The 25,642-nt window shown below is 43.0% G+C and overlaps 2 protein-coding genes across 9 annotated transcripts in view; one reads left to right on the top strand and one right to left on the bottom strand.

Moving 5' to 3' along the window:
• Nucleotides 1–23: 23 nt before the first annotated feature.
• On the top strand, nt 24–20,031 carry UNC50 (unc-50 inner nuclear membrane RNA binding protein). 4 transcript variants are annotated; one of them, XM_036454086.2, is made up of 6 exons: nt 24–167; nt 960–1,243; nt 1,915–2,035; nt 16,488–16,627; nt 16,719–16,820; nt 18,921–20,031. In XM_036454086.2, exons 2-6 carry the CDS (start codon nt 964–966, stop codon nt 19,055–19,057), a joined length of 780 nt encoding a protein of 259 aa, XP_036309979.1. In that variant the 5' UTR covers nt 24–167; nt 960–963; the 3' UTR covers nt 19,058–20,031. The 4 variants fall into 4 exon arrangements, with proteins under 4 accessions (XP_036309979.1, XP_036309982.1, XP_045443206.1 ...); XM_036454089.2 differs by having other exon boundaries at nt 18,736–18,933; XM_036454088.2 differs by having other exon boundaries at nt 38–167; nt 964–1,243.
• Nucleotides 20,032–24,068: 4,037 nt separating this feature from the next.
• MGAT4A (alpha-1,3-mannosyl-glycoprotein 4-beta-N-acetylglucosaminyltransferase A) overlaps nt 24,069–25,642 on the bottom strand; it is a 70,594-nt gene continuing 69,020 nt past the window's right edge. For all 5 annotated transcript variants that reach the window (XM_036454083.2, XM_036454084.2, XM_036454085.2 and 2 more), the window contains one exon: nt 24,069–25,514. In XM_036454083.2, the coding sequence (XP_036309976.1) occupies nt 25,488–25,514 (27 nt within the window). In that variant the 3' untranslated portion in view covers nt 24,069–25,487. The remainder of the gene's footprint in view (nt 25,515–25,642) is intronic.

The raw sequence follows: 25,642 nt of genomic DNA, 5'->3' as shown, positions 1-25,642 counted from the left end.
CCCGGAGGCAGCGCGCGCCGGAAGTAGGCTACGTCACGTGGCGCGCCGGGGGGCCGCGTTCGTCGCGGGAAGGGAAGTAGGTCCTACGGCGGCGCAGCTGGGCTCGGCGGCTCGGCGAGGTGGAGGGCGGGGGTTTGCGGCCGGTGGAGGCCGCCGCGGGGCGCCCGGTGAGTCCTGAGGGGCGCTCCGTGCGACGCGGGCCCGCCCGGTGCCCTGTCCTCTGTCCGCTGCGGCGGGACGTCCCCGGGCTTCGGAGTGACACCGGGCCCGCTGCTGGGCCGGCGGCGGGGGGCGGGATAGAACCGAGGAACTCTGCTCGAGTTGGAGTTCAGATAAACGGGGAATGTTTGGTGTGAGGTGTCCCGGGCAGAGTTTCGGACGTGCTTATACTCAGAGGCACTGCCGTGTCGGATTCCTATAGGAGAGGGCGGTTTGTTTGTTACCCCGGCGACCCCGCCCTCGGCCGGCCCGCCGGGAGGCTGGGGAGCGGGGCTGGCGGGCGCCGGGCGGGGGCGGCCCGGAGGCTGGGGAGCGGGGCTGGGGGGCGCTGGCTGCAGAGTGGCTCGCCGGGTCTCCCACGGGTCTCCCGATGAACTATTCGTGGAGCAGAACATGGGCTTTAGTGTTGCTTTACTTTTATGTCACCTTCTGGAGACCTGGTAATGCTTTGATGGACCGACCACCTGTGTGACTAGGTCATTTCCTTAGAGGCGGGTACTACAGAGGACGGGATTGAGAGCCAGAATATTTGATCTCTCTCTCATTGTCTGGGATGGACATATGGCCCCTATAGGTGTTCCTATGTTCAGAATGGTGTGGCCCTTGGCCGCTATGACAGCTGACCTTTCTCAAGGAATGGGGCACACATCAGGTGACCTCCCTCCTCTATGTCTCAGAAAAGGAGCCCTAGTAGCCGACACTTTCTTCATGTTACTAGCCAGAGGTTTCTGCCCCCGTAGGAAGATGCTGCCGAGCACTTCGGTGAGCTCCCCGCTGCAGGGGAACGGAGCGCTGAATTCCAGGGATGCGGCGAGACACACGGCGGGAGCGAAGCGCTACAAATACCTGAGAAGGCTTTTTCGCTTCCGGCAAATGGACTTTGAGTTTGCCGCCTGGCAGATGCTCTACCTGTTCACCTCCCCGCAGCGGGTGTACAGGAACTTTCACTATCGGAAGCAGACGAAGGATCAGTGGGCCAGAGACGACCCCGCTTTCTTGGTGCTGCTAAGTGTCTGGCTGTGTGGTAAGTGTTCGCTGATCTGCACAGCGGTTGAAAAACAAACTGAGCGTTTGATTGGACTTGTCACTTGGGGACTCTTGTTATAAATTATTGAGGGTCGGAAATGGGGTTTATTTAAAGCTGCTGCCTCTCTCCTGAAGCCTCACAAATCCCACAGGAAAGAAGGCTGTGTTGCCAGAGTCAATCGTTACCTGGGGACATGAAAAAGCAGAGCAATAGAGACAGACACTCCATGCCTTTTAACTACTGTGATAAATACATCCATCCCCAAATGCAAACTGACTGAGAAAAGGAATGTCGGGGTTGTAAATTGCTGTTCACCACCAGGGAAGTACAGAGGGAGACTTGTAAAAATACTGATGTGAACTTGAGAAACTACTTCTAGTCTAGGGAAAGTCTTCAGGGTGTTGAAGTATGTAGATTTTTCTCACCTTTAACGGGACCACCCTGTGAACCACAGACAGACAAGGTCCTTCTTGGTAAAGGAGATATCTCAATGGCCCTTCCGTGTCCCGAGTCGGCCTGCATTTCTTAATCACATAGAACACATCTTGGGGGTTTGGTTTACATGTCTCTACCCTGCTGGACCGAGGGCATCTGGAGGTGCAGGGACTGTCCAGTATCCCCGGAACCTTGCAAAGTGCCTGAATGAACCTTGTAAATCTCTCTTTCAGTGTCCACTGTGGGATTTGGCTTTGTGCTGGACATGGGATTTTTTAAGATGATAAAGCTGCTCCTTTGGGTTGTGTTCATAGATTGTGTGGGCGTTGGTCTTCTCATCTCAACTCTAATGTGGTAAGTACCATGCCTTTGATTCTTCAGATGCTGCTCTAGGGCTTCCTTTAGGGCTTGCTTCAAGGCACAGCAGCCAGTGAAAACTGAAACAAGGTAGGTGAACCGAGAGCATCGGTTTGACTACTAAGATTGGTGTGACTTGCCTCTTGTGTCTGCCTGTTTCAGAAAGTACTCTAAGTATGTCTATGTTGTCAAAGTGCATGCAGCAAATACGTGATTTGATGATTATATCATACTGAAAAAATTCCTGATTTTGCAAAAATGTTATGCAGTTAGCTAAAAGTGGTTTGGATGATGGCTTATTTTTCTGCTTCATTTGTCAGTGGGTCACCATTAAATGTGTAAGATCTAGAAGGTTATGTTTCTTTGAGTTTTTGATATTAAATGTAGCATACCTGAAAAAAAAATGATTTTTTTTTCTCATTAAATTTTGGTTCCTTTCTGCTGAGGGAGATACACAAATTTTATTCAAAAGGCTCTCAATCTGACTTGGTCTCGGTTTAGTTTAACAAGTGTACTGAATGTAAATGAGGTGTTTGGTTTTTCAGTGTCCTCACAGATACAGGGCTCTTCTGTGAAGGGAATGGGTGTGGTGGCTGAACTTATTGTTGTGGGTTAGAAATGGGGTTTATTTAGAGGGCTGTGGTTGAGTAGGGCGGGTGGCCAGTGTATATCAGAGAAACCAGTATGGAGCATTTTAGTCATGGAGAGATCTGGGTTCAAATGCCAGCTCAGTCATTTACTGTGTAACTCTTAGTCCCAGACTCCTCTTTTGTAAAATGGAATTATCTGTTTTGTAAGGTATTTGAGAAGATTGTGATAGGAAAGCACCTGGCATGTAGTAAGTGCTCAATAAATGGTAGTTATCAATACTCTCAAAATTCTGAATCTGTAAAACCTGTGAAGATACCAGCCTATTATTTTTCTTTATAACTTCTAGTTATAGGAGACTAGTACAGTAGAGATTTTGTATGTGCTAGATAGTCAATAAATTGTTACTCTAAAATCTGGCCTAAAAGTAATGCTGCTAATGTAAGCCACATATTATTATCAAAATATCCATGGGGAATATAGCAAATGGAAAAATAAAATTTACTTATTTTATAAATAAATGTGGCTCTCAGAGGAAATAGTTTGTAGCAAGCATTTCTGCAATTCTGCATGAATGCGCTGACTGGAGGCCACCGAAACCAAGTCATCCTGGGGTCTAGTACCTTTGGTATGATACTTAGTACCATATCTTGTGAATGGTGTGAGGAGCTAAAAATAAGAAATGAGAATTGAGGTCATCCCACAGGCTCCACAGTAACCAGCACGATGAAGTGTCTGGGGGGTGACGGAATCAATGATTTCTAGTACCAACTGGAAAAACAGAAATGTGGACAGCATACTAGGTCTGAGAGTATGGGGTAATACTGAATGACTAATGAAGATTTGTCATCTGCAAACAATGACAAGTTATTTACTTCCATTATTAATTACTTCTTCCTTTACTATTTGGATGCCTTCTATTTCTTGTTTGATTGCTGTGACTAGGACTTGCAGTACCTGCTGAATATAAATGGTGAAAGTGGACATCCTGTCTTGTTCCTGATATTGAGAAAACATTTTTAATTTTTGCCCATTTAGTATGATGTTGGCTGTGATTTGTCATGGCCTTTATTATATTAGGATACGTTCCACTTTGCTGAGAGATTTTATCATAAATCGATGCTAGATTTTGTCAAATGCTTTTTCTGAATTTATTGATACGAGCATGTGATTTTTATCCTTTGTTTACATGGTTCATCATGTTAACTGATTTGTGGATATTGAACTAGCCTTCTATCTAGAGATTAAATCCTAGTTGGTCCTGGCGTATGATATGATCTTTTTAATATATTGTTGAATTTGGTTTACTAATATTGATTTTTGTATCTATGTTCATCGAGGATATTGGCTTATAATTTTCGTTTTTTGTAATGTCTTTCTCTAATTTGATTATCAAGATAATGCTAGCTTTTAAAATGAGCTTAGGAACCTTTCTCCTCAATTTCTTAGAATAGTTTGAGAAGGATAGGTATTGAATGATTGCTGAAATTCACCTATGAAGCCACCTGGTTCCATGCTTTTGTTTGTTGGGAGGTTTTTTTTGTTTGTTTGTTTTGTTTTAATACTGATTCAATTTTGTTAATAGTTATTGGTTTATTCACATTTTCTGGTTCTTCTTGACGTATTTTTGGAAGATTGTTTCTAAGACTTTAACCATTTCTTGCAGGTTGTCCAATTTGTTGGTATATAATTGTGGTATTTCCTTATAATCCTTTGTATTTCTGTGGTGTTGGATGTCACTTCTCCTTCATTTATAATTTTATTTGGGTTGTCTTTTTTAATTAAATTTATTGGGATGACATTACTTAATAAGATTACATAATTTTCAAGTACATTCTGTGATACATGATTTGTATATTGCATTGTGTGTCCACCACCCAAAGTCATCTATCTTCTGTCATCACATACTTGGCCCCCTTTACCCTTCCTGTTTCCCACTCCCTTTCCCTCTGTTAACCGCCATACTGTTGTTTGTGTCTATGAGTTTTTGTTTGTTTTTCTTGTTTGTTCATTTGTTACTTTCAGCTTTATATCCCACATATGAGTGAACTTTTTCTGACTGGCTTATTTCACTTTAGCATGATATTCTCAAGATCCATCCACGTTGCAAATGGCACTACATCCTTTCTTAGGGCTTAGTAGTATTCTATTGTATATATATGTAACACATCTCATCTAAGAACACTAGTTGTTTCCATGTCTTGGCCAGTGAACATAGGGGTGCATATATCTTCACAAAGAAATGTTTTCAAAATTTTCAGGTAGATATCCAGAAGAGGGGTTGCTATGTCATATGGTAACTCTATTCTTAATTTTTTGAGGAATCACCATACTATTTTATTCTTTCTTTTTAAATTTTTTTTTCATATATATTGTTGAAAGTATTATATTACATCTGTCCTCTCTTCCCCCATTGACCCCTTCTAGCCTGCCCCTGCACCTCGCCCCAGGCCTTCACCAACCGGTTGTCTATTTCTGTGGGTTATGCATATATGCATACAAGTTATTTCAGTGATCGCTTCCCACCCACCTTCCCCTGCCTTCCCTCTGAGATTTCATAATCCATTTCATGCTTTCATGTTTCTGGATCCACTCAGTTCATCAGTTTATTTTGTTCATCAGATCCCACACATGAGTGCGATCATGTGATATTGTCTTTCTCTGGCTGATTTATTTCACTTAGCATAATACTCTCCAGGTCCCTCCACGCTGTCCCAAAGAGTAAGATTCTTCTTTTTTACTGCTGCACAGTATTCCATGGCATAAATGTACTGCAGCTTGTTTATCCACTCATCTACTGGTGGACACTTGGGCTCCAGATCTTAGCTATGGTAAATTGTGCTGCTTTGAACATAGGGGTGCCTACATTCTTTCTGTTTGGTGTCTCAGGCTTATCCTATCTAATCCTATCTAATAAGGGAGGAATATGCTAATTAGCTATCACTCCATCACAAAGATGGCTACACCCACAGCTGAGGTTCCCTTAAGGAGCAATCAGCAGGGGCTTGAGGCTATGCCCTTCCCCACTCCTGTGGGACTTGACAGAGGACCTCAGGCCGCACCCCCTCACCCCAGCACCGGGCCAGGGGACCTGAGGCTGCCCCCCCGCCTAGCGGGCTTGACAGTGAACCTCAGGCTGTGCTCTTCCTCCCTTCCCCCCCCAGCAGGGCTTGACGGGGGACCTCAAAGTACACCCCCAGTGCTGGGTCAGGGGAATTCATGCCGTACCCCCCATCCAACATGGCTTGACAGGAGACCTCAGGCTGCACCTCCTTCCCGGTGCCAGGCTGCGGCACCTGAGGCTGTGCCTCCCTGCCTGGCGGGGCTTGATGGGGCCTCACCCCATCTGGGGGACCTGAGGCTACACCCCCTGCCCAGTGGGGCTTGACTGGCTGGGTCTAGATCTAGCCCAATGGGGGTGGGCGGCCAGGTCTGGATCTCTCGCGATTTTGAGGCACATGTGGGTGGGCAGGGACTGGGCTCTGGGTTCTCCTTTTAATGTGCATAAATTTCCTGCACCAGGCCACTAGTTAGGGTATATTCCTAGAAGTGGAACAATGGGTCAAATGGCAGTTCCATGTTTTATTTTTTGAGGAAACTTCATACTGTTTTCCACAGTGGCTGACACGTCTGCATTCCCACCAGCAGTGTACTAGGGTTCCCTTTTCTCTACATCCTCTCCAGTGCTTGTTATTTGTTGATTTGTTGATGGTAGCCATTCTGACAGGTGTGAGAATGGTACCTTATTGTCATTTTGATTTGCATCTCTCGGATGATTAGGGACTTTGAGCATCTATACTAATAAGAGCGCAATATTCAAATCGACTGAACGGCCAAACAGTGGAATGCCTGTCCGGATGACCTTTCCTATGAAGCCGGGGCTGCGAAGGCCTACTCTTGCACAAATTCTGTGGATCAGGCTTCTAGTTTTTTCATGTCTCTTGGCCATCCATGTGTCCTCTTTGGAGAAGGGTCTATTTAGATCCTTTGCCCATTTTTTTAATTGGATTGTCTTCCTTTTGTTAAGTTGTATGAGTTCCCTATATTTTTTTATATTAACCCTTTATCTGATGTATCTTTCCCAAATATGTTCTCCCATACAGTGGGCTCTTTTTATTTTGTTGATGGTTTCTTTTGCTGTGCAGAAGCTTCTTTTTTTGATATAGTCCCGTTTGTTTATTTTTTTTTCATTAGTTTTCTTTGCATTAGGAGATGTATCTGTAAACATATAGCTACCAGAGATGTATGAGATTTTGCTGCCCGTGGTTTCTTGTAGGATTTTTATAGTCTCACAACTTATATTTAAGCCTTTTATCCATTTTGAGTTTATTCTTGTGTATGGTGTAAGTTGGTAGTCTAGTTGCTTTCTTTCATTCTTTCTTTGTTTTGTTTTTTGTTTTTTTTTGCATGCATCAGTCCTATTTTCCCAACACCATTTATTGAAGAGACCCTCTTGACTCCATTGTATGCTGTTGCCTCCTTTGTCAAATATTAATTGAGCATAATTGCTTGAGTCAATTTCTGGGTTTTCTGTTCTGTTCCATTGATCAATATGCCTGTTATTCTGCCAATACTAACTTGAAATCTGGTATTGTGATTCCTCCAATTTTGTTTTTCTTTCTCAAAATTGCTGCAGCTATTTGGGGTCTTTTTTGATTCCATATAAATTTTTGGAGTATTTGTTCAAGCTCTGTGAACTATGCCATAGCTATTTTTTAAAAAATATATTTTATTGATTTTTTACAGAGAGGAAGAGAGAGGGATAGTTAGAAACATCAATGAGAGAGAATCATCGATCAGCTGCCTTTTGCACACTCCCTACTGGGGATGTGCCTGCAACCAAGGTACATACCCTTGACCAGAATCGAACCCGGGACCTTTCAGTCCACAGGCCGATGTTCTATCCACTGAGCCAAACTGGTTTCGGCGCTATTGCTATTTTAATAGGGGTTGCATTGAATCCGTAGACTGCCTTGGGTAGTATAGACATTTTAATTATATGGCTGTACTTCTCTTTCTTCTTACACCAGTTGCCTTAGCATGTTTTGCAGTTCTGGATTGTGGTGATAAACTCCTTTAGCCTTTTTTTGCTCTGGGAATGCCTTTATTTCATCTTGAATTTTAACTGATGGCCTTGCTGAATAGAGTAGTTTTGGATTCTGGCCCTTCCTATTAATTACATATTTTGAATACTTCGTGCCATTTCCTTTTGGCCTTAAGTGTTACTGTTGAGAAATCAGCTGACAGTCTAATGGGAACTCCCTGGTGTGTTACTTTCTATCTGTCTGTTGCTGCCTTAACTTTTTTTTTTTTTTTTTTAACCTCTAATTGGGTGTTTATTTCTACTTTGTTTTACAAATCACTTATTCAGTCCTCTGCTTCATCCAATTCACTTTTAATTCTCTTTTTTTTTAAATATATTTTATTGATTTTACACAGAGAGGAATTGAAAGGGACAGAGAGTTAGAAACGTCGATGAGAGAGAAACATCGACCAGCTGCCTCCTGCACATCCCCCACCGGGGATGTGCCCGCAACCAAGGTACATGCCCTTGCCCGGAATCGAACCCGGGACCTTTCAGTCCGCAAGCCGACGCTCTATCCACTGAGCCAAACCGGTCCCGGCTAATTCTCTTCTTTATATTCATAAAGTCAGGTATAGTATTCTTCATTTCTGACTGTTTGTGGTTTCATTTTCCCTTTTCATGTTTTTTAGTTCTCATTAAGTTCCTTAAAATTCTAAGTTCCTGAAGTGTCTTTTATATCCATTACTTTGAACTGTGTTTGATAAGTTGTTTATCACCATTTAATTAAAAATTTTTTTTATAATTCTTCCTTTTCTTTCATTTGGTCGTTTATTTTTGTCTTCAAATTTTAGCTGTCTCTCTGTGTTTGTTTCTGTCTGCCAGATAGAACTGCTGTGTCTCCCAGTCTTCATGGGGTGGCCTCATGTAGAAAGTGCTCTTTTGGACCCCGTGGTGCAGTCTCTGATTTCCAGAGCAGGACAGTCTAGCAGTATCCCCCTGGTGTGTGTTATTTGGGATCTCCTGTTGTGATTTGGTCTCGTTTATTGATTTCCTATTTGTGAATGGGATTTCCTCCAACTTGCAGTGAGGCTCAACCCTAACTACAGGTATTATACAGATGGTGAGAGAACAAAGCAAGACCAAATAGAAAACAAACAACAAGAAAGGCTAAAGAATAAAATAAAAAGAGATAGAGGTAAAGTGAAAGTAAAATGAATACTAAAAGACATGAGAGCAAAGAATTAGAGGGTGTAAAAAAAAAGAACAAAAAGTGGATGTGGAAGCAAAGAAGGAAGAGAAAAGAATTTAGTCTATGTACATTGATAGTAATTTGGTAGACTAAGGATTAAAAAGAAAGGGAAACACAAATAAATGAAATAATTATTATTTATTTATTTTTTTAAATATATTTTATTGATTTTGTACAGAGAGGAAGGGAGAGAGATAGAGAGTTAGAAACATCGATGAGAGAGAGTCATCGATCAGCTGCCTCTTGCACACCCCCCACTGGGGATATGCCAGCAACCAAGGTACATGCCCTTGACCGGAATCGAACCCGGGACCCTTCAGTCCCCAAGCCGACGCTCTATCCATTGAGCCAAACCAGTCCCGGCTGAAATAATTATTATTTTAAAAAGTAATAATGAATACACTAAAATTTATAATAGGAAAAGAATAAATGGAAAAGAAGAAAAAATAATATAAAAAAAGAACAGAGAAAGAGGAACAAAATAATAAAGGAAAGAAACGAGATATGAAAGCAAAAAGAAGAGAAAGAAAAAAAATACCCTTGTATCTGCTTTGTGTGGAGCATGCTGGATTTTGCTCTGATATTGTTGAATCTGACCATTTGGTGTATTGATCCTGGGCCACCCAGGAATGTCTCTGTGAGTCACAGTCTCTGCTTGGTCCTTGGCAACCTGCCTGAAGCCTGATAGACAGACCCGGGTCCTCAGTGGGAACACTGTAGCCCAGAGGCTGGGTCTGCCTGAGGCCTCACACTTAACACCCCTGTTCTGAGTTCTCTCTTCCCCCTCATGGAATTTTACTCTGCAGGGGCACCATGGTCTGTGATAGGATGGTTTGAGCAAACTTGTGCTGGGTGTAGTGCCGCTAGATAGTAGGAGAGAGGGCAGCCACTTCCTCTCCTTCAATGCCTCAGTTCTGCCTGGCTTGCTGGCATGGCACCTCTGGCTGCCATCTCAAGCAGGATGGGATAAAGACAAAATCAACGACAACAAATAAATTGATTAAAAGAGAGTCGGCCCTTTTTGGCACTCCAATCAAATATCTGAGTCTCCTGCACTAGCAGGGCACACATTCCAGCCCAGTCAGGTCACTGAAGGCAGCTCAGAAGCAGCCTTCTGCAGGGCGGGTAAGAGCCACCTCCCCTGTGCTTTAGGTGGGCAGGGCTGACCCTTCTTTCTGGGTCCTACTGTCTCGTCCCATCCTGCTCCCTGTCAAGAGGTCCTCCGGGAAGTGAAGGGTCCCGCAGGCTCAGTCCTGGGAGTGCCCGCCAGTCCCCTCTCCTGGCCCCGATGAGTGCACTTCCCAGTAGGATTGGCTCCTCTCCTCCACAGGCCCTCCTGGCTCACCCGCACATCACAGCTTTGGCAGTCTCCATCCTCCCTGGGTTCCAGTAATTCCCTGGCCTGGGAAGTTAGTCTCCTCCCTGGCTAGCAGTGCACTCCCCCCTGACTTCTGGGGGGAGGCTGCAGGGCCTGGCAGGGAGGGTGTGGTGGGTCCAGCATTAGTCTGAGCCGAAGCAGAGGCGCCAAGGCCACTATTTTCTTGTTGATTTTTTTTTTCTTTGGTCTGGATGATCTGTCAAAGACAGTAAGGTGTGAAAGTCCCCTACTATTGTAATACTCCCTTTATGCCTGTCCATCTTGTCTTTTTATAATTAGGAACTCCTAAGTTGAATGCATATATAAGAGTTAAATCCTTTTATTGAGTTGACCTATTTATAATTATTAAATGCCTTTCTCATCTCTAGTTACAGCTTTTGTTTTAAATTCTATTTTGTCTGATAAAAGTATTGCTACCCTAACTTTTAAAATTTTTCATTTGCATAAAATATATATTTATCTTTTTTCTTTTAGTGTGTGTGATTTTTTTTTAATCTGGAGTGGGTCTTTTGTAGATAAGCATATGTACAGTGTTTTCCTTTGTTTTTTAAACCATTTAGCTACTGTATGTCTTCTTATTGGAGCATTTTTTAAAGTAATTTGGTAGGTATATCATTTTATCAGTTGTTTTCTGATTGTGTTGTAGTTTCCTCTGGTCCTTTCATACTCTCTTGCGTTCTTGTATGTTGATTTTCTATAGTGTTGTGTTTGGAATCCTTTCTCTATATTTTGCGTACATCTCTTAGATATTTGGTTTGTGGTTAACGATGTGCATATATATATATATATATATATATACACACACACACCAAGTTGTAGTTATAGTAGTCTATTTCAATTTGATTATCACTTAATTTTAAACACATTTTATAATCACTACAATTTTTACTATCCCCGTGTTTGTTTTGTCATTACTTTTTTCTTTTGCATGTGTGTTTGTGTGCATCCCTGAATTTATTGTTGTAATTCCTACTTTGTACTAGCTTGCTTGATCTACTGTTGACCTTTTTCAGTGAAATTTTTTTTCTTTCCTGTATATTTTTTCCATACTTTTGGTCTTTATCTCTTTTTTTTTAATTTTTATTTCAGAGAGAGAGAGAGAAACATCAGTGATGATGAGAGAGAATCATAAAAGACCAGGGCTGGTCTTTTATCTTAAAGAAATCTCTTTAATATTTCTTGTAATATTGGTATTGTGGTGGTGAACTTGTTTAGCCTATCTTATCTGGGATATTCTATTCTCCAATTCTAAATGATATCCTGCTGGTTAAAGTAATCTTCTTGTAGGTTTTAGTTTTTCATCACATTGATTGTTGTGCGTCAATCTTTTTTTGCCTGCAGAATTCCTGGTAAGATAATCAGCTGAAAGTCTTACGGTGGGGGCATGACTCCCTTGTACATAACTGACTGCTTTTCTCTTGCTATGTTTAAGATTTTTCTCTTTTTAGTCTTTAGCATTTTAATTATGATATGTCTTGATGTGGGCCTCTTTGGATTTATCTTGTTTGAAACTCTGTACTTACTGAATTTGTATGTATATTTCCTTTTCCAGATTAGTGGAGATTTCCATTATTTCTTCCAACAGGTTTCCGATCCGTTTTTTCCTGTATTCTCCTTTTGCAACTCTTATGGTATGAATATTGGTGGCCTTAATGTTGTCCCAGAGGTCCCTTCAACTATCCTCATTTTTTAAAATTATTTTTTCCTTTTTTGCTATACTGATTGGGTGTTTTTTACTACATTGTCTTCCATATCACTGCTTTAACCTGATGTTGATTCCCTCCAGTGTATTCTTTCGTAGTTACTGTATTCTTTATTTCTGATTGGTTCTTGTTTCAGTTTTCCATCTTTCTTTTTATGTTTCTGTATCTATGCTGAAGTTTTCCCTGAGTTCATCTGTTTTTCTCTTTAAGTTCATTGTAAATTGTTATAACCAATGCTTTGAACTCGTTTCATTTAGTTCTTCTGGAGTTTTGCCCTGCTCTTTTACTTGGGGCGTACTTTTTTGTCTCATTTGACTGGCCTCTGTGTGTGTTGCTGTGTATGAGGTAGATAAGCTATGTCCCCTGGTCTTGGCAGAGCGGCCATATGGAGAAAGTGTCCTCTTGGGCAGAGTTCTGCAGTCTTTCTGGTCACCTGAGCTGGTTGCTCCAGGGGTTTCCCTGTGGGTTGGGTGTGCCCTCCGGTTGTAGTTGCTGCTACACCACCACCATTTATTGGTTTTGACCATCTCTGGCTGACTATGAGGGCTGGATGTGACTATAGCAGACAAGTTGTTAACCCCACAGGTGGGATTGTTGCTTTAGCAGAACTGTGGTGCCAGCCGAGGCTGCTCTTTGGTGTACCATTTGTGGAACTGGTTAGGTGGCACTCTGGTGTGGTCTAAAGCCATCTACCACGTTTGTTGGGGCTGGAACTTCTTGGAAGGGATTCTGGTGCAAGGCCAAGTTGAGGCACCACTTGTGCTAGGCTCGATGACTCTTGTTAGGAGCTGTAAGGTGATCTGGAGTTGTGGTTGGTTTATCGATTGTGTTGGGCTTGAAGATGCGTGGGAGAGGCTATACTGCAAACTGAGGCTGCCTGCCACATGGGCCTGCCTTGTGGCCTTTTAATTGGAATTACATTACAGGCCAAGACTGGCTTCCGCTTATCCCAGGCTTGGGACCACCTGATGGGAGTTAGAAAGTAAGTTGAGGCCGATGTCTCCTGGTACCGGGCTTGGGGCCACTTGGGAAAAGCTACAATGGACACCAAGGTCCCAGCTGCTGCTTGTTTGGGGTTTACGGAGCTTTGGGGAAGTTTGCAGGGAAGCCTAGAACAGCCATCACTTGTGTGAGGTTTGAAGATTTGGGGAAAAGTCTACAGTGCAATCCAAGGCAGGCTTCTTAGGTAGAGGAGCCGCCTGGAGAGGCAGAGGCTTGGCGAGCAAGTTGGGTGGGGTCTTAGGCAGTGATCAGGACGAGGGAACAATGTTAGTCAGTTTTATGGGAAGGTTTGGTGTCCGCATATGCAGAACTGGTTGGGTGAGAGATCAACCGAGGACCAATGGTGCCTGCCAGTGCTTCCATCCCTCCTGTGAGTTGTCCTGACCCCTGCCACTCCAGCCCTCTCTGAAGTTAAATGCAGCTCCTCCCGGTATGTTTCTGAACTGTTCTGAGTTGCCGTCCCTTCTGTGAGTGAATCTGTGCATGGTCCCTTTAAGAGTAAGTAATGCCTAGTATCTAGCAGCCCTTTGTCTTTGATCACATCCCAGCTGGTTTTCACAACCAGATATTATAGGGACTCCTCTTCCTGGCACTGGATGCCCAGGTCTTAGAGTCCAGTGTGGGGCTGTGACTCCTCGCTCCTCAGGTTGGACCTCCACAGCCGACTTATCCCTTCCATTTCATAACTGCCCCACTGTGGGTTTGGGACCTGCCCGGTCCAAGTATATGCCCTTCCTACAGTCTTCATGTAGCTGCCTCTTTAAATCGTTAATTATGACAGTTCTGTTCAGCTACACTTGAAGTGGTTCTCAATGGTTGTTCTATAACTTAGTTGTAATTTTGGTGTGATCTTGGGAGGAGACAAGTTCAGAGTTGACCTACTCTGCCAACTTGACTGTAGGTTATTTTTCTTTTTTTCTGTTTGCTAGTTCATTGGGTGATTTCCATTTCATTGTCTTTCAGCTCACAGACTCATTTTTTATTTTTTTCATCAACTAATTGCTCTTGATTCCCTCTAGTGTAATTTTCATTTTATTTAATGTTCAATTCTAATTGGTTTTATTTTATATCTTCTGTTTCTTTGCTGATGTTCTCACTGAGTTAATCTATTCCAAATTTGGTGGGTATCCTTAGTGTTTTTTAAGTCTTTATCTAATGGACAGCTTTTCCCCATTTTCATTTAATTCTAATTCTGGTTTTTTGTTTAGAACATGTTTTTTGTCTTAATTTGGTTCTTTCTCTTTGTTTCTATGAGTTAGACAAAACAGCAACCTCCCCCCGTCTTGAAGGCATAGGTTGGTGTCTTCCGTAGGGCAGCTGGCATTAGAGCATGCAGGTGCTGCAGGGCAAGCATGTTGAACTCAAAGGCTTACACGGGCCAAATAAACAAGGTTGAAGTTTATGTGGGCCACACACACACAAAAAAACACCTTCAGTTTTCATAGAAACGTGGGTTTCTTTCGATAGAGACATAATAGAACATTTTAATAAAAACCAATGTTTTCTGAATAACTACACAAATTAATAAGCGTAACGCAAATAAACCTACTTTCCTTGTCCTCCAAAAGCAAAATGTTTCCTGTGCACACACCAAACAAGTCGGTATGAGACTAATGACGTGGCCATCGGCTGCTGGTATTGGTGGAGAGAAAGGTGCGCCTGCGCGTAAGGCGCGTAAGGGAATTGAGTGCAGCACCATTATAGTACTCAGTCATTAGCAAACGTCGTCGTTTGTTACTAATTCTGTGTAACAGGACGTGTAAAAGTTTTATTAAAATGTTTCTTACAGACCATTATATTGGCTGGGCCAGAAAGTATAGGTTGTGGGCCACGTGCAGCGAGTTTGACGTGCTCGCTGTAGGAGATGAGGGTGAAGCTGCACCAGGTTGCCTTGCCAGTTGGCTGGAGTTACCTCTGGAATTCCCACAGCTCCAGGGGAGTCTCAGAGCAAGCCACACACACTCCTCAGACTTACGAGGCACCTGCTCAGGGGCTGTGGGAGTCCCAGAGGCAGTTCACACTGGGGCTGGAGCTTTCGTTGTAGAGGCCCAGGGGTCCCACCAGGACTGCTTTGGCTGGCCGGTTGGAGCTGGAGCTGGCATGGTCTGTGCACGTTCCAGGGACTAGCCATACTAGAGTGGGAACTACATGAGAGCACGTGTGAGCCCCGGGGAAGTTTCAGGGAACAGTGCTGGGTCACCTGTCAGGCCAGCTGGAAGCACGGTAGCTGAGGCAGGCCACTGGGAGACCTGTGGACAAGCTTAGGAGACGGTCTGACAGGCTTGGCCAGCCTTGCTGGAGGGCCTGGATCACAGTCCGACCATGTATTTCTTAGTCCGTACCAATAGTCCTCTTCCACATAACAGGCCCAAATCCAGTCTCTTGTACTCTCCTTCCTGCCCAGCCTCAGTCAATATCAGCTTGACCTTCCGCGTGTTTAAGGCAAAATCAGTCATCCTGACCTTTTCCCCCTCATAGTCCACATCCAGCGCCTGCTATCCTATTGGTGCCGCCATTTAACTGTAGTATGTCCCACTTGGCCCCACTTGCACTGCTACCACTGTTTACCTCTCTCACAGGAGCCTCTCAACTGGTGTCTCCACTTCCATTCTTGTCCCTATAGTCCAGGCGTCCTCAAACTTTTTAAAGTGGGGGCCAGATCACGGTCCCTCAGAGAGCTTGAGGGCCGGACTATATGAACTACTAATTCCTACTGTAACACCTCGGCTGCGCTCACTGCCCAAAAAACCTGGCGGGCCGGATCAGACTCCTCTGCGGGCCGCATGTGGCCTGCGGACCGCAGTTTGAAGACCCCTGCCAGTGTAGTCTGTTTTCAGAGTTGTGGCTACAGGAACCTGATCAAAACAGTGTCTCTGCTGGGAAATAGTGATCTCTCATTTCACCCAGAGTAAAAATGGGCTTAAAATGGCCAGGGACTCTGTAAGATCTGGCTTCCCATTTCTTTTCTGGTTTCATTTCCTGCAACACTGCTTGCTTGTTCCTGGCACAGTGGTCTCCTCAGACACACCAAGCACCTGTCACATCCTCTGTACCCCACCATCTCCTCCACCCTGTGGTGGCCTCCGCCTGCCTGAAGTGCTCTGTTCCAGGTAATTCTCATCACTGCCTGGGTCATCACCTGTATGTTTTGTGACCATCATACCTAACATTGCGTATCAACTCTATTCTCTGTCATTCCCTTCCTTCCTCTTTCCTTCTAACCTCCCTCCTCCTGTATGCCCCCCGACTACAGATAGAATCTGCAACTTTCTGTTGTACGGGACAATGCTCCAACCAGTTGAGTACCCAGCAGGGTTACTGTTTCATTCAATGGTACCATCCAACATACACATTCTGTTGTGGTCTAGATTGAGGGCAGAGTTTTTGAATTATGATTACTGCTGTATTTCTAGTGTATGAAATAATGCTTGGTACATAGACGCTAGTCAGTAAACACAGAATTTTTATTGTATTATGAAAGAAATTTTAATCTTGCTCTTCAGGTTTATCTCTAACAAGTATTTGGTGAAACGGCAGAGCAGAGACTACGATGTGGAGTGGGGCTACGCCTTTGATGTGCACCTGAATGCTTTCTATCCTCTCCTAGTCATTCTGCACTTCATCCAGCTGTTCTTCATCAACCGTAAGTAGCAGTTACTTCTCAAAATAGTTTGTAAAAGTCCTCATAGCATAGTGTGCAATGAAGAGAGTCATTGTCTGTATCTCTTTGGCAGATGTCATCCTAACAGACACATTTATTGGATATTTGGTTGGAAATACTTTCTGGTTGATTGCTATTGGCTATTACATCTATATAACCTTCCTGGGTTACAGTGGTAAGTAACTCATTTTTTTGGTTGACTGAAAACATAACAGAGGGGGAATCTGTAAGAGTAATACGATTAGCTTACTTTTATGGAGCCTTTGTAGGCACTGTCTCAAGAACGTTATATGAATTATGTCACTTAATCTTTATAATTATATAATAGTAGAGGCCTGATGCACAATATTTGTGCAAGGAACTCGGCCCAGCTGCGGTAGCTTACCTCGACCCTCCCAGCCCCGGTTTGTCCTATAGGTCGCCCAGACGTCCAGTCTAATTAGCATATTATGCTTTTATTAATTATAGGTTTACGTAGCCCCGTTTTTCAAATGAGGAAACACAGCACAGAGAGATTAAGTTGACATGTCACACATCTCAAAAGTGGCATAGTTGGTGTGTAACTTTATCATTTCAGGGAACCATGTCAAACCATATTGGTTCTCCACGTTACCTAGAGAAACCATGCCCAGTTTCCTTTTTCTCCAGCTTTCAGGTTTGAGTTACCAGTGGTAGATTAGAGAGGAGAAGGCCGGTCAGATGAATGGGCATATGAACTTGAGTGCCTCGTTCTGCATTTCTATAATCATTACTAGAGGCCCAATGCACGCAATTCTTGCAGAGAGTAGGCCTTCACAGCTGCCCCAGTCCCTCCCTCACAGCCAGGGTGGCTGCCTCGATCCCGCAGCCGCAGCCCCAGCTTCGTCTGGAAGGTCGTCCAGCTGTTCAGTCTAAGTAGCACATTATGCTTTCATTATTATAGATATGGTCTCTAGATGATTCCAGAAAATAAGGCCCAACTTCTGATACAAGTATATGTTTGCAAATATTGTTAAGTCCTATCAGTTCATTTTTCTTAATATGAGGAAATATTTATGTTGGTCTTCCTTTAAGACATGATCTCCATTAAAGAGCCAAATACCTCAAATTATAATACCTTGTTTGAGGTAATGGTAATCCTTTCTCCAGTTCAGGGGAGAGGCCTGTCTTATTGTGATTAGCATGCTGCAACATTGTGGCTTCTAACTGGATTTAAAAATACTAATAAAAGGGTAATATGCAAATTAAACATCACATCATCACAAAGATGGCAGTGTCCATAGCAGCCAGGGGGCTGGATGCTGGCAGTGTCACCCTGGCCACCAGCCCCAGCTTCCCATGTGCCCTGGCCCGCAGAGGGGTGACGGGGGAGTGGGTGGGCTTCTGGCCAGAGGCCGGCTGGGGCATAGGATGCTGGCAGCATTGCAGGCCAGGCTGAGGGCTCCCTGCCCCTCCTCACGCCCCCACCCTGTGCACGAATTTTGTGCTGCACTGGGCCTCTAGTATATATATTGATTTCACAGAGGAGAGGAGAGGGAGAAACATCAATGGAGAGAGAATCATTGATTGGCTGCCTCATGAACACCCCACTAGAGATGGAAGCCACAACTGGGCATGTGCCCTGACCAGGAATAGAACTGACCTCCTGGTTCATAGGCTGCCGCTCAACCACTGAGCCATGCCAGCTAGGCTCTGGTTTAGAACAGCTTCCTGAGCTCAGGTCAGTTAGTGCGGGGCGTCCTGTGTGAGGTGTGTAGGTAAGGGTGCATGGCGTAGGGAGAGCAGGAAGCATCATGGATGTTGGGCACAGACTTGTTTCGTCAGCTCTTTCCTGAGGCTCGGTGTGCTAGTGGAGACCGCACCTTCCCAGTGGAAGAGTAACTCTCTCTTACCTTGGAAAATAAAGTAGCTGGAGGTTGTGTTTTTTCTATCATATCTACCTCTGGTACTTTAAGATGGACTCTTAGAGGTTTCTGAAGTTGTCAGAAGTTTAAACTCACCACCAATTTCATTAATATTTGTGATGTTTGTCCAGCATTCTCGATCTTAGTCCTGGACTTGCTTCTCGCTCAGCCTTTGTGCTAAAGTAACTCCTCTGAGTTTCTTCCCAGCGTGAGGAAGGAGGCAACACAGAACACAGTGAGATCTAGGATGGTTCTGGCTTCATAGCTCTGTGTTGCCTGAAATAGTGTCCCTCTTTGGCCCATGTTGTAGTGAAGAGCTGTCTGCCAGGATGTTCATTTATTAGTCACATTTCCTTATTTTAAAAATGAATTTGGATTTGCTTCTTTTCCAGCATTGCCATTTTTGAAAAATACAGTAATTCTTCTCTACCCATTTGCACCTCTCGTTCTGCTCTACGGGCTGTCACTAGCACTAGGATGGAACTTCACCCACACACTGTGTTCCTTCTACAAATACAGAGTGAAGTGAAAAAAGTGAGACTGTACATCTTAACTGTGTCAACAGTATTGGTGAAGAGATTTCTTAGGAAACTTGTAAATAAACTCTTATTGTAGATATCTTGGTGTAAAGTTTGTGAATTTGAGGAAATATATGTTAGCACTATTGTCATACATTCCTTAAAACGAATTAAATGTACATTTCTATAATAAATATTTTTAAACTAAAGCATGTATTTTTTATTCTAATACTTGCACATAAAATTATATACAAAGTATTAAAGGCATGAGGAAATTAGGTAAAACTTTTCAGTGTGACTCCTTCTTCAAAGAGCTTCTGTTTGAAGAACATCATAACATGCTCCCCTTTCCCCTGTTACAAGGTACTTAACTCAGCCTCCATATACTGTACTGGCTGTATTACACGTATTGGCTGTAATACTCCATGGGCTGCGTTTTAAACATTTATGCAGGGTGTAGGGTGTGTATCTTAGTCTAACCTTCAGGCCCTAAATATCTTTAAGAGCATTTTCTCCGCTAAAAAAGCACACACTTCTCGAGTGAAGAGGCCCGTGGTGGCCGCTCCTCATTGGAGCTGTACAGACACACAGTGCATGAGTGTCTGCATCATACAGAACCACCACCGTTTTCTAAAACCCACAGAGGATCCACTGCTGTCTTCTAATTGAAAACAGTTCAAATCTATTATTATATCAGTGTTACAACCAATAAAATTTGCTTCATGAAGTCTTACCTTTTTTTTTATTAGAGGGAATCTTGGATTCAGCATGGATTTTTAAACATCTTTATTTCAAATACACATGATCGGTGTGGCACAAACAGGGATGAAAGGCACAGTCAACAGGACCAGTTATTAAGTTATAGCAGCAAATTTGAAAATAATCTTCCTTTGAAAATTTAAGAGGTACCTAAAATATTACTACAGGTATTACCCATTCAACCAATGACGACATTGTAAGGAATATGTACAATACGTTAAGGAGACTACAACTTGGGAAACAGTTCCTCAGGCAGCTTCTCCAAGGGGAACGTCCAGAAACATCCCGATGCGAACACCTTTCCCAGCAGTGTCCTCGGTGAGAAAACACTTCGTTTCTCATTCCATAATGAAGCATGATTATGTTTAATCAGCTGACTTCTAAATCTCCTAAAAAACACTACTGTCTATACTTAAATGAAGAGTATCAAATCTGCTGGCAGTGCATCTTACAGTACTGGCGATATCACCATTTTTAAGGCTCAGAAAATGTATTCAAAAGATGTTTTCATCCCATTTCAGCAAACACAGCATTACAAATAAATTGTGAAATGCTAATCACACGAGTACCGAACCTCTGATTCCAAGGCAGTTTGCTAGCTACTAAATCAGGAAGTGCTAGCAGCAGGGGACACGTGCAATAGCTTCCTGACATCTGAGGACTCCCCACAACAAACAGCCTAATTACACACAGACTACATTTTTACTGCGACAGGAACAACACTGGGAATAGCACAAAGTACAGTTCATTCAACACTCAGTTTATTTTCCTGAATGGTGTCTCATAAATTCTGAACTCATACACTGGGGAGTGCCAGGTTCTTACCCGTCCCTTTGAAAATGACCTCGTTAGTGCCCACACTGGAGAGGGGACTGGTTCCAGTGAGAAGGGTTTATATATAGAGATTGATGTTACAGACACAGTAACAAATCCTCTTTTTTGAAAAATATACAGTGGAAAAGAGTCTTGTCAGTATGGTATATCCACATGCATTAAAGAAACATGCTAAGATTAATTAAAATTTACAACAAACTAACTTCTACACTATAGACTGCTACATAGTTTGGAAAAGTTTTCTATAAAAGAAAGAGATGTGATATGTAAGTTCCCTCAAAACACTAAGATATGTTTATGACCCCAATTTCTGACCTCTGACAGTGTTAGCCTCTCATTTTCCCCCCTTTTATTTTACTTACATCAAAGGTAAGTATAGCATTATACTAAAAATAAGCACAAAAATTAATGGACAAACAAAAATAAACTTCACTCGCAATTAACAGCTTGGAAGTAGAGATATTTTGGAACATATTTGCCAAGTACAAAAATTTGGTTGGCACTATAGGATTTGATCTGTGCTTAGTAAGTTTTGGTTTAAAAAAAAAAAAGTACTTCAATACAAAGTAGATTGATCATATGCTCTCTACATAAAGGCAGAAGGATTTTTCCTCCTAATTTAGTATCTTATTTAAAATACTACTGTTCATTATTCTTAAATAACACACTGACAGGCTCAGCAGAGTAAATCGGCATAAGGTAATACTTTTTCTAGGAGAAAGATTCCTTATACACTGCTGGATTCCTTTGACTCCCAGCAGTTCCTTTAGAAGCACTACTAAAATGCTGTTAAGTTTTTGTCAACAAATTTCCAATGAAGCAGAGCTCTGGCATAGAAATCCCAGATGAGGCCCAGGAGTAGGATTTCCTCATGCATTTGCCAGGAACCACCACTATACTAGAGGGAATCTGTATGAAGATTTTCCCTCTTCACCTTTTACTCATTGCTACCTAACACATCACCACAAATTGAGAAACTCATTTCGTATCTCAGAAATCCAGGGAGGCTGGACTGAGTGCTCAGCTCAGGGTCTCGGGCTGGAGTCAAGGTGTGGACAGGCGGGCTCTTCTCTGCTGGAGGACCCACCTGCCCACGTGGTCCGGCTGCTGGCTGTGCCCACTCCCTGGGCCATGCCGGTCCCTTCCCCTCGCTGCCAGCCAGGCCTCTCAGCTTAAGGCTACGTGCTTTTCTCCTTAGGTGGCTTCCATCTTAAACCAGCAAATGACGCCTCCTCCTGTTTGGAATCTCTGACTTCATTAGCCTGAGAAAACTGCTTACGGAGTTCACGTGATAAATAATGTGATTAACAATGACACCTGATTACTGAATGGTGCAACCATTGCTTTGAAAAGCCACACCTTTGTTCAAAGACATCTCTAATGGCTGAGTTAATGTACATGTTCTTATCTGTAACAGACGTGTCTGTGTGCTAAATAACCCACTGCATTCTCTTTTGCCAAAGCTTTTCAATCTCACCGCTTCACACCATTGCTCTTTCTGTCCACAGAGTATGGTACAGGACATGCTGTAAAGAACACTGAGGAGGAGGACAAAGAACACAGGCATCTTGGCTCTCAGAATGCTAGAAATAGGTCCTCCACCCCTTACCCACAATAACCATTTGCACTGTGATATATTCTGCATGTCTACTTTTAACCTAATTAACAAAACTCATCATTCTGGTTTCTACATGTTCCTATTAGTGAGCTCAACTCAGTGCTGGGCAGCAGGTTTCTGCAGGGCAGGAAATGTCCGGTGCCCGTGCTGCCCCCCACGGGGCACCTGCCACAGGTGGCTCCTGCGCCGTCCCTGGAGCCAGGTGAGGGGGGAGCGAACGGCTTATTGGTTTAAGGAACCACCATGTGTCTAGCGGCCATTACTTAGAGTGACTGGTTATGTGAAATACACACCAGATGCCAAATCCATGCCTTACTTATTTGTAGAAGTACTCTTTCACTAAAGTGGTTCCGTGTCCTCTCAAGGTCAGTAGTTTACTTTCAGTTCCAGGACTCTTCACCTCTGATTTGTCCCAACCCCTCACTCATCAACACAACTCCTACGCCTCCACTATCACTTCCTGCTTGAGGAAAGCATGGCTGCTCTGTCCAGCTTAGTGCTCGGGGAAAGGAGAGCGCAACTAAAAATGAGACCAGGCGCAGCCGGCATGGCTTAGTGGTTGAGTGTTGACCTATGAACCAGAAGGTTCAATGCTGGTCAGGGCACATGACTGTTGTGGGTTCGATCCCGTGTGGGGCTTGCAGGAAGCAGTTGATCAATGATTCTCATCACTGATGTTTCTTTCTCCCTCCCTATCCCTCTCCCTTCCTATCTGAAATCAATAAAAACAAAAATGAGCCTAGGAGCACCTGCTGCCGCAGAGCACATGTAACAAGTTTCAGGATTGCCCTCAGGAGCTTGAATTTGGTCAGAGAAACACATGCACACACATATACATGCCCCATAAACAATCCAAACCTCCAGAGCTGAGTGAGCATGTAAATGTGTGGCAAGGGCAGTAGGTGCAGGGAGTTGAGAAGGAAGGGGCTGAAACAGCTGGTCCCTCATCCAGAAGCTGCCTGCGCACCTGCCGTGTGCCAGGCACTACTAGGCACTGCTGACGACTCAGGGAGGGGCACCAGAGAGGCCTGGGAAGCCGGACAGGAGGGATGAGCTAGTCCTGGAGGACAGTGAGCAGGAAAAGGCTCCGTCTGAAGGCTGAGACGTCTGCATAGGGCAGGGTAACAGGAAGTGCCCCTCGGGACCTCCAGAGGCTTTTCCCTGCGATCGGAGTTGGCTTCTCGGAAGCGGGGAACGAGGGGACTTCTAACTGGCCCTCTGGATGTTCACCTGGTAATCTGCTCAGCAGTATGGTAAGCTAGTGCCAAATTTTATAATAAAATATTATTTTCAAATGAAATCTGCCTGTAAGAAGTCAATAGTAAGATTTTTTAAATGTAAGACACAAAAAAATGTTAACTGTAGTTTGACATAAAAATCATTGGGAACATGTGACTTTTAAATAAAGAAAAGCGAACATTATCCAAATGCGGAGCCATGGACACTACTCACCAGCGCCTCCCAACCTCTGCCGCCTCAGACTGCAGGCTCCCTGGCTCAGGCGCCAGTGCCTCCTGTGAGAGCTCGGAGCCACCCCCCCAGCCGTCACCTGTTGGGAACTGATGTTGGTAATTCAGAAAATCTTAAAAATAAAATACCCTTGTAAAGACCACTGATTGATAAGGCTGGTAAAATTTTTGTTATAGTATGTTATAGTATGTTTCAGAATTTGGGACTGCATGTTTAAGAATAATACGCTTTAGATATGAATTTACTTGTAAGTTCTAATACAATAGGAAAAATCATTTTGGAAAAACATACAACTGCTACAATATCTTTCATCAAAAACCAGTATCACAATTTTGGTTTTCTTTAATATTAAAGCAGTTATGACACACAACAGCATTATCTAGAAAACATTTTGTCAAAACTCATGATTGCAGGTATATAAGGATCAATAAGAAAAGAGAGAATGGAGTGAGTGAAATCCATGGCGATTTGGGTTGAAGGCATCATCCCTGCACATTGAAACTTATCAGACTGATTTTCTGTGGCTACACACCACACACAATATAGTAAAACAAGCCTCAAAAAGGACACTGGCTTACAAATCTTGGCTTTAAGGAATGACTAATGCCTTTGAAATATTTTGCTCAAGATCAGCAATTACAGTAGTCCCCTCCTTATCCACAGGGGATATGTTCCAAGATCCCCAGGGAATGTCTGAAGCCACGGCTAGTACCAAACCCTATATATGTATGTAATGTTTTTTCCTGTACATCCGTACCTATGATAAAATTTACAAATTAGGCACAGGAGGAGGTTCAAAATAACTAATAAAAGAACAATCATAACAACAGGCTGTAATGAGAGTTGTGTGACTGTGGTCCATCTCTGTCTTATTTGCTGTACTCGCCCTCCTTCTTGTGAGGCACGATGACACGATGCCGTTGTGACGGCGTGAGGGGAGGTGCAGGACGGACACGGGTGACCCCGTCCTGGTGGCCGGAGGGGCCGGGTGAGACTGCATCACCCCCTCAGAACGGCGCACCATTTAACACCTATGAATTATTTATTTCCGGAACTTTTCATTTAATATTTCTGGACCACAGCTGACTATGGGAACTGAAACTGTGGAAAGCCAAACTGCAGGTGCTACTGTCAGAAAGTACTTCTGTTAGGAAATCAGCCTAGAATCACTCTGAAATGGCAGTGAATTTGAAAAATGGCATTAACTTATGTTTGCATTTCCGAAGGAAAATACAGAAAGAACTTAAAAAAGCAAAGTAATTGTATTTCAAAAAAAGTATTGATTCAAAAATTTACTGCACAAAAATATGTACTTAAATTGTTTCTAATAAATTAACTCCATAACATTTTATGTATATTTATATATTTATATATAATCCCTGATAATCTATAAAAGAGGGTCTATAATAGTAAAATAAATGAATCTCAAAAGTACCCCCTTCATAAAATGTATTTAACATTTTTTCTCAAATTTAAGGAATGTAACAATATGTACAACTCTTATGTATTAGTATAATACCTAAGTAGTACAAGTCATATTAACAGGCTGTCGTAACTGGAAAATGTTTGAGTTGAGTTAAAATTGGAGGACAGCTTAGGTTTGAAGGAATATACCATCCGTGGAAGAGTCACTTTCCAAGTGGAAATGACAAGCGTCTACAGTAGGTTCACAAGAGGTAGTGTTCAGTAAAAAAAGTACATGGTTCACTATCTTTAATCAACAAACGGACAGAAAAACGTATTGGTCTCTCAGGAGATGCTCAGGTGGTGACTTTTTTAATGTGAATCTGAAATACAAAATTGTGAAGAGTACGATGAGGCAATTAATTTTCATTTCCAAAAAGGCCTTAAATATTAAATCAAAACGTTAAAAAAAAAAAAAGTAGACTAAGCTATTTCACTGATGTGTACTGTC

This window comes from Pipistrellus kuhlii, unplaced genomic scaffold, assembly GCF_014108245.1.
Source record: "Pipistrellus kuhlii isolate mPipKuh1 unplaced genomic scaffold, mPipKuh1.p scaffold_m20_p_27, whole genome shotgun sequence".
Lineage (NCBI taxonomy): Eukaryota > Metazoa > Chordata > Mammalia > Chiroptera > Vespertilionidae > Pipistrellus > Pipistrellus kuhlii.
The sequence above is the reverse complement of the archived record's forward strand: the minus strand, read 5'-3'. Positions and strand labels throughout refer to the sequence as shown.

Excerpts from the sequence above, each read along its gene's own strand:
- UNC50 (XM_036454086.2), top strand. The coding sequence starts at position 964 with ATGCTGCCGAGCACTTCGGTGAGCTCCCCGCTGCAGGGGAACGGAGCG. Across the intron at positions 2,036-16,487 it reads CTCATCTCAACTCTAATGTG|GTTTATCTCTAACAAGTATT; the intron begins GTAAGTACCATG and ends CTTGCTCTTCAG. Across the intron at positions 16,628-16,718 it reads CCAGCTGTTCTTCATCAACC|ATGTCATCCTAACAGACACA; the intron begins GTAAGTAGCAGT and ends TCTCTTTGGCAG.